At 33.1% G+C, this 8,284-nt stretch overlaps 1 protein-coding gene across 3 annotated transcripts; it reads left to right on the forward strand.

The window, feature by feature from the left end:
• Positions 1-4,618: 4,618 nt before the first annotated feature.
• LOC125185161 (tRNA-specific adenosine deaminase TAD1) lies at positions 4,619-7,997 on the forward strand. 3 transcript variants are annotated; one of them, XR_007170073.1, is made up of 11 exons: positions 4,619-4,907; positions 5,018-5,138; positions 5,223-5,410; positions 5,492-5,596; positions 5,776-5,889; positions 6,379-6,545; positions 6,627-6,703; positions 6,794-6,913; positions 7,084-7,174; positions 7,441-7,528; positions 7,777-7,826. XR_007170073.1 is itself a non-coding variant. In XM_048081655.1 (10 exons), exons 1-10 carry the CDS (start codon positions 4,763-4,765, stop codon positions 7,879-7,881), a joined length of 1,188 nt encoding a protein of 395 aa, XP_047937612.1. In that variant the 5' UTR covers positions 4,629-4,762; the 3' UTR covers positions 7,882-7,997. The 3 variants fall into 3 exon arrangements, 2 of the variants coding, with proteins under 2 accessions (XP_047937612.1, XP_047937611.1); XM_048081655.1 differs by lacking the exon at positions 7,084-7,174 and having other exon boundaries at positions 4,629-4,907; positions 5,265-5,410; positions 7,777-7,997; XM_048081654.1 differs by lacking the exon at positions 7,084-7,174 and having other exon boundaries at positions 4,631-4,907; positions 7,777-7,997.
• Positions 7,998-8,284: the final 287 nt, after the last annotated feature.

Genomic DNA, 8,284 nt, shown 5'->3' on the forward strand with positions numbered 1-8,284 from the left:
CGCTTTCTTGTTACCGTTAAATTCTTACCATAGGCTGATAGGCTCTAAGGAAGTACAGGATTAAGGGTGCACAGGAAGATCCGTGTGGGTGCGACGTAGAGTGGACTTCCCACGTGCCGACAGTGTAGTACCGTGTAATCTCTATAATTAATGTCGTTATATTTTATTCTAAAGTTTACTAAATATATTCTATTATTACCACCTGTTATATCCTCAAAGAAAAATGAAAACATAGTTTTGTATATATATAATTCACCATCTGCTTCCGTTATTCTTATTCCTTTATTGAATACTATTAAAAAAAAAGAATAATTAACGCGCGACAACAATTACAAAATAATAATAATATTAACGACAACAATTACAAAATAGCATGGTCTGTAATAAACTACTAATAAAATTTTCAATTGGTATCCGATTCTGCATACTGTCATCTAATTAATTAACTAAATGTTATTTTCAATTCCTCCAGATTGCAGCACCTACTATAATACCGTTGATAACAAAAGTTATTTTCAATTCGTCCACATAGATGACCCCACAGAATATATCCGTCCTGGGTCAAATTGATTTTCGACATAATGTTGCTTTGTTTTATAATTTTGGAGTTACTATTAAAGCTAACTCAACCATAAAAACATTATATATAGTGAACAATAAGGGTATATATAATGTCAATAAACAACATACGCAGTACTGTATTACATGATTTTGAAATGCTTATATTTAATGTTCTCATTTCGTAATTACAACTTACATATTTTTCTAGTAAAGTTTGTCAAACATACACGCACCACAAAATTATGTCAACTAATTAGTACCTTATAACTTGTTGCAGCTGAAAATTATTAAATGCTAGTAATTGTTATTGCAATGTTTAAAAAAGTTGCTACAGTCTTACATTTATTAAACGCAAAGGAAAGAGGTGAAAATAAGAGGAATTGTCAAACATATCACAATCTATACATGAGTTTATTAATTTCACTTATAAAGACCCCCGACTATTGTATTTTAATGTGCCATATAATTCATTGTTTAATTTTACAATAAATTAAAAATGGGGCAATATTATTTATGATACTGATGCTTTTAAAAAATGAATAGAAAGAGATGATGGAGTATTATTTATTATTGAACGTGAAATGTGATGAATAATGGAATCCCATGACTGTAGCTTTCGACTCAAGTGCTTGACATGATATTTTAGATTTTGATGAATTAATTCCATTTCACTAAAGTCCAATTTCCCATCACTAGACCACGTATTTTAGATTTGAGGACGTCGACGGCAATCATTAATGTTTATGAGAGTCAGATGAATTACCTTAGCCCTTAATTTTTATTTAGTCATTATATAATGAGAGGAATTACTTGTATATTTTATGGAATTTATACAGTATATAACAAAAAAGAAAAACATGTTAGTTGGCCTTGATCAATATAAAGTGCTTATAGTTAACTGTAAAAATAAAATAGGTGGAAGTTGAGAAGACATATAGTATATTGCTTCTATAATCATAAAATAACATCTTCGAAAATTTTATTTAGAACAATTTTTAGCAGTTATACTTACACACTTATTTATTTCTTATATAAGTGAAAGTAGAGGATCCGATGCTTTCGAAAATACTCAAAATTCTTTCGGAAAAGAAATTAATGATATGCTCCTGCCAGCATGCAATTCTTGGTTGTATTGAATTAGTAATTGTGGCTAGGGCCCCTCTTAATTTTATTTCTATCCATACACTATTCTTTTCACCATTATTTTATTTCTTCTTGTTTGATTTTTTTTAATCCTAGATGATTGGGTGGGACCTATCTAATGATTCTAACCCACAATTTGATCTTTTTCACCGGTCATACTAACTCATCTTACCAAAATTAAAAGCCGGGGAGGAATTTCAGTATTTACTGTTACTCAGTAAAAAAAATCAATATTGATTCCGATACACACCAGTTAAACAAATTTCAGTATATATTAGTAGTTTTTTTTGAGTTAAAATAAGTCTCAATAAGTAGTTTTATGGTTGAGTTAAATATTAGTCTCAATAACATGGCTTAGATCTAAGGGAATACATATGTGATTACAAGAAAGAGCTTGATGAACATTTTGATGTTGATTCCCTTTGGCTACATGTTTATTAGAGTACTTGAGAGTTTGTGAGTTCTTGAGACCTTAAACTTGAATGTGGTAATCAAAGGCTGACGATATTTCTGTATTTATAGCCATGGTTCTAAATTAGTGTCACTCGAGGCACTAAACTAAACTTCGACCCATGGCGTTGAAATTCGTCCCATATAAATTCGTTGGTTGTTGTTGATATATTGTCATAAGTATCTGCAACCTGCAATCTTGTATGAGAATCCTTAAAACATCAAAAATTATTTTGTAAATGTGTCAGAATACGAAAGATCTCTTTTGTAGATGAATAAGGTTAATTGATTGAAAATAAATTAGTAAGGCATGAACCTTGTTAATGTCATGGTTAAATGTCTATGAGTTATAAAGGATATAACTATGTTGTATGTACAAGTTGGCTACTATTTTCAATTGGTATCCTAGCGGTTTTACTATTATATGCTGTCTTCTTTTATTGTCATTTTTTTGAGTTCTTCTTTAAGGATACATCAAGATCAGTTTCCACTAATTGAATCTCTGTAAATCAAGGTATACCTAGTTTCCTACATTTCAAATACGGTTTGTTACGATTCACAACTTAGTGGCACATCATCAGCAAAAATTTTAGTGATGTTTTTACTTTATAAAAAGGATGAAACGACCTATATTTTTTTACAAACACAATTGTTTTTCTTTTATAAAAAGATCAAATGACCTCTAAATTAATGTTAATATTTTATTTATTTATGTATCTAATTGATGGGGTTGGGTGGGAAATGAGCACAATTTATGCTTTAGTAATTAGCCAGGCTGTTATCTAACTTTTGAGATGGGGGCCTTAATTTCTAATCAATGACCACTAGTCTTCGAATAAATTCATATCCCACCATTATCATATTATGAACCCTACTATTGTTAGGAATATTATGACACACACATATCTCACTATATATCTTCTTAATCATATTGACACCTTCACAAATATATCAGGCCTTCAACATTCCTAAACATGGAAGCTAAACCAAAAGTACAAGCAAAAATTATTTTGTCTACACCACAATTTTATTTTTTGAACCGACAACAAACACATCATTTCACATGTAGTGAATTGCACATTAATAGTACAACATGCATGCGTGATGAGATCATCAGTTATAAACTTTCATCCATAGTTGATTAGGAATTACAGTGTGTTTATATACTACTGGTAATTCTTTACTACATACTAGTAGTAATATAATTATAATACTATTATTACTGATCCTATTCTAATGCTTTTAGCACCCTAATCCAAAATCAAGACTAAATCTCCATCCTTGGATTTTAAAATGAGTGGATGAGATTAAAGCTCACAAAATCTCAATAAATAGTAGACAAAATATCAACAAAAGGGTAATATCGTCATTATGTTATCATATGATAATTTTCGTGAGTGTTTTTTTATATCAACATTGTGTATTACAAATATCAACAATATGACATTGGAATATCAACACATTGTTATTGAGATTGGACATGCATAATATTGAGATTTTGCCTACAATATATTGAGATTTTTTGTTGCATTTGTTGAAAATAAGTTTGCTTATCAATATGTACGAAAATTGAAATATAATTTATCAAATTTCATCACCCGAACATCGTCGGAACATATGCAATTGAGATCACGTTGGAATCCTTATTAAATTATCTTTACTTTGATATATTTTTAGCGAAAAAATAATTTAAATTGAGATAGTTACGTAAATTTAAAGATTTGAGATGATTTTGAGGAGAGAGAAAGTAGTTAGTTATAATTACTACATATAGGATTTGACATTAATACCCTTTTAATTTAATTAATAATTATTTAAATTTAAAATATATTACACTTGACATCATATTAACCACAAGATCTTCTAATCTAATGGTTGAAAATTGGTCTCAATTTGGGATTGATAATTAGTTAGCACTTGATTACATCCCTACATGCATATATATATAATTCTAACAAAATTAGTATAATTATTTTTATTCGCGAAGAAAAATCGCAGCCAGGGAAGAATTTAATTATGATAATAAAAATATTTATATAAAGACTTCATTTGAAAAATGTATATGCATGTGGGCTATCCATGTCTTTAAATTGCTTTTTTCGAAGTTAGGTCAAAGTGCTCCTCTTTAGGGTGTCACACCAAAGTATAGTTGCTGAAATAATCATATGCAATCGTATAATGCACCAATACCACACACTTTTATTAATTTAGTAGATATCTCTTACAACTTGCCCAATCACGCCAATAATTAGACACCAGCCTTATCATTCAAGATTCTATATTTCTATATTAACAAGTTCTATTCATGATCTAAATATTTCTATTTTATAATCAATTTAATTTTTACGAATCACAACATTTAATATATATTTATAAAGGGCAATTTGTCTTTGAAAATACAAACTTTGTCAATGTGAATCATCTTAAAAGATGTAAAATATGAGAATTGAGTAAAATTGGGTTATAGGCCTAAAAATGAAAATATTGGGCTTAGTTTGGTCATATAATTGGATCGATTTTGAGCCCAATTAAAGCCCGCCGGTTAAAGCACATTCAAACGACGTCGTATGAAGTTTATATTCCCGCTGAAACTCGAGCGCCACCGGCGATGATGTCATCGCCGGAGAAGCCATGGGCAGAGAAGGTTTCAGAAGCAGTGATGTCGGTCTACAATTCTCTCCCCAAGAAAGGGAAGCCTCAAGGCCGCGAAGTCACCGTCTTAGCCGCTTTTCTGCTCTCCAGCCCTTCGCAAGGTTAGTAAATTCAGATTTTCCGGAGTAAATTGGTGATTTTTGGATTTACTTTTGTGATAATAACTCTGGATATTGCCCGTTAGTTATTTTTGTAAGTGTCTGGTGTGAAGGATTACGCGTGGTGTCATTGGGCACGGGGACGAAGTGTCTGGGGAGATCGCGGTGGAGTTCGAGCGGCGATGTCGTGAACGATTCGCATGCTGAAGTAATCGCCAGGCGATCTCTTCTTAGGTTCGGATTTTAGTTCCTTACTGGATTTTAGTTTCATATCTTCAATATTGACATAAACCTAATAAATTCCCTTCATTTTTCTAGATATTTCTATACAGAGATTGATTGCTTGGCAAAAAATTATAGGAAGCTTAGCAATGATGGAAGCGCGGCTTTGCCGAATGATGACATGATTGACGCAATTTTCCAGTTGAGGGCGGATAAATCCGAGGGAGAAAAATTTGAACTGAAACATGGCTGGGAATTGCATCTGTATATATCGCAATTACCATGTTGGTATTAGTTTTTTCGCTTTTCCTTTTCTTTTTTTAGTGATTACTGGACTCAATATGCGATCCATCCTTCTGTAACAGGTGGCGATGCATCTCTCAATTCCCAGATGTTCACTTCTATTAGTAATAATTCTCTAGAGAAGCCTAACAATGAATGTCTCCATTCGCAAGAGTCTCTACAGAATGGTAGTTTTGGTTTATTTTGGCTCTGGTGGTTTGGGTGGGATGCCTGCAGCTGCTATGTTTATGTGTTTTCTAGAATGATTAACCTCTTATATTTACGTTCTGGTCTTTGTTTTCTTCTTTTAAACTTTAAAGCACTTAATTTGGATTATTGGAGTGTAATCTCAAAGATTTGTCTCCAGGTGCTTTTGTTCAAGTTCCCGGTACAGTTCACAGGAAGCCTGGTCGAGGAGATACGACTTTGTCTGTAAGCTGCTCTGACAAGATTGCTCGCTGGAATGTTGTGGGAGTTCAAGGTATTTGCTTGTCATATGATGAATTTGTGCAGAGGCCATCTATATGTTGGCTTGCTGTTGGTGTGATGCATCATGAATCCTTCCTGGAAACTAGCTGAACCTGTAAAAAGAATGAAGAATTTTTCTAATGGTTTAATCTTTAACTAGTTGGTTATTAAGAAGTAGTAGAAGTTAATTAGCAAATCCCCTAAATGAGTTTTCCTCATAAGAGTAAAGCCTGAAAGTTGGCAAGTATGGTGATTTCTGAATAACCTCCAAAACTCCCGTCGCTAAATCAACAACTAGGCAAATAATCCGTACTAAGCCTCTGTTCCGGGTTGTATTTTTTTATTTAGTTCTGCTAGTTAGTTAGAAAATGGATTTGTCTCAGTTGGTAGTTTTATAAGCGATATGCACTTCTGAAGACACCTTTTCAAAACTGGAAGCTATTTTGCTAACTGTGTGAAAGTAATTTCTTGCGATCGTCTAATTAATCTGTCTTTTACACAGGAGCTCTGCTTACCTGCTTCATGGAGCCAATTTATATTTCCTCTATAATTGTGGGGCAATCGCAATTTGACTCTGAAAAGATTGTTGGAGACCATCTAAGAAGATCTTTATATGAGAGGATCATTCCACTGTCAAACAATCTGACAAAACCTTTTAAAGTGAATAAGGTCATGCAGTGCACTGTTTCTCCTGTTAGCCATATGAGTGTTGAATACAACTCAAAGCTTTATTTTATTTTTATCTTACAGCCATGCTTTCATGTTGCTCCAGTGCCACCTAAGGACTTTCAACATTGTGAGACTGCTCTTGAAACCTTAACTTGCGGGTGGGAATTTTAAAAATACATCTGATGTTGGAATTTATCTTTACTCTTGCTATGCCTGATCTCTGAAATTGGAGTCTCCTTGATTCGAAGGTATTCAATATGCTGGAATAAATCTGGCTTGCATGAAGTCATTCTTGGAACAACTGGCAGAAAGCAGGGAACCTCTGCAAAAGGTGCATTGTTTCCATCTTCACAGGCATCTTTATGCAAGTAAGTATTGTTAGGTCACCAACAAAAACTTTAGTACACTTGACTTTTAAGTACTGAATCTAGGATGAGTTGTTAAATAGGTTATATAAGAAATCATTGCTTTGGCTTCCTTTGTCACGTGCAATATTGGAATTGTAGAATTTCTCATTTGTTTGATAATTCCTCTGCAGTTTTTGTTTTCCGGATTAAATAGGACAACAAACCACGTAGTCAATATTCTTGAATCTTAATGAACTTGGGCCACGTGAATCTCATATATGGGTAGGTCATTTCAACTCCTTCCGCCAAGGATACTACTCTCTATACGGCATAAACTTTTAAACAACCTAACACCATACTTGAATGCTAACGGATATTTCCAAGTGAATTCTGCATTGATTGGCCATACTTAACTGCTTTTAGAACTGCAGACCTTTTTTTCTTCTAAAACAGAAAATTACTACAAGAACTAATTGTCACCTTCATGATTAATCTTTTAACTAATAGTATCAAGCTGCTATTAACTCTATTTAATCCTTTGTTCTTAGGAAGCGATTGTTGGAGCTTTTTATTTCACTCAAGCAAGATCACCCTTCACAGTGCCGCACCAGGGATCTCACTTATCGAGAACTCAAGGTACAAAATTGTGATGTCACTTCTCGGCATGTCTTTATAGAGTTCCTATACTAGACAACCAAGTGCCTCATGTTATATTCATCCAACCACCTACTTTATGAGTACCTTTGGGTGTAATTTCCAAGCAGATCTAATGAATTATTTTCTAGCAGTTGAGTCCTATGATTTATTCAGTTGATATTGTATATCTGTTCTTGAGTCTAAAGATATTGAGGAGATGACCGAATCACATGGTTTCTCTATCACAGGACTGTGCCGAAGAATACAGTGCAGCGTCAAAGGCCCTAAAAGCTAGCCCACATTTTAGAAACTGGCTGGTGAAACCCCAAAACTTTGAGTCCTTCTCTTGCTAGAGGCGTTATAACAGGATGATATGTGTAATTAGTTTTGCTGACATGCTGTTATTCAAATCAAATAAGATGATGATATGTTATGCTGAAAAATTATGGCTCTGTCACTGCTTTTGATTTGAGAATGCTCCATATTCCTACTAATGTATATGTCCTTTACGTCATGACTAGTTATTTGTTATATACTACATGACAAGATTTCTTCAACTAATTTACAAACATGCATGCATCATATATATGTAGATTCAAACTTACGTCGTACTACTCATCTTTTATACTCCCTCCGTCCCACTTAAAATGCAACATTTGAGAATCGGCACGGGATTTTATGTAGTGTTGTTTTGTGAGTTAATGAAGAGAGAGTAAAGTAAGAGAGATGAAAAATTAGAGATAGAGTTGTTTCCAT

The sequence above is a fragment of the Salvia hispanica genome, chromosome 4, assembly GCF_023119035.1.
Source record: "Salvia hispanica cultivar TCC Black 2014 chromosome 4, UniMelb_Shisp_WGS_1.0, whole genome shotgun sequence".
In the NCBI taxonomy this organism is placed as follows: Eukaryota; Viridiplantae; Streptophyta; class Magnoliopsida; order Lamiales; family Lamiaceae; genus Salvia; species Salvia hispanica.

What these genes read in the sequence shown, in the direction of transcription:
- LOC125185161 (XM_048081654.1), top strand. Translation starts at nt 4,763, where the DNA reads ATGATGTCATCGCCGGAGAAGCCATGGGCAGAGAAGGTTTCAGAAGCA. An exon ending in GTATATATCGCAATTACCAT is followed by an intron (nt 5,411 to 5,491) that starts GTTGGTATTAGT and finishes CTTCTGTAACAG; the next exon opens with GTGGCGATGCATCTCTCAAT. An exon ending in TCACAGGCATCTTTATGCAA is followed by an intron (nt 6,914 to 7,440) that starts GTAAGTATTGTT and finishes CTTTGTTCTTAG; the next exon opens with GAAGCGATTGTTGGAGCTTT.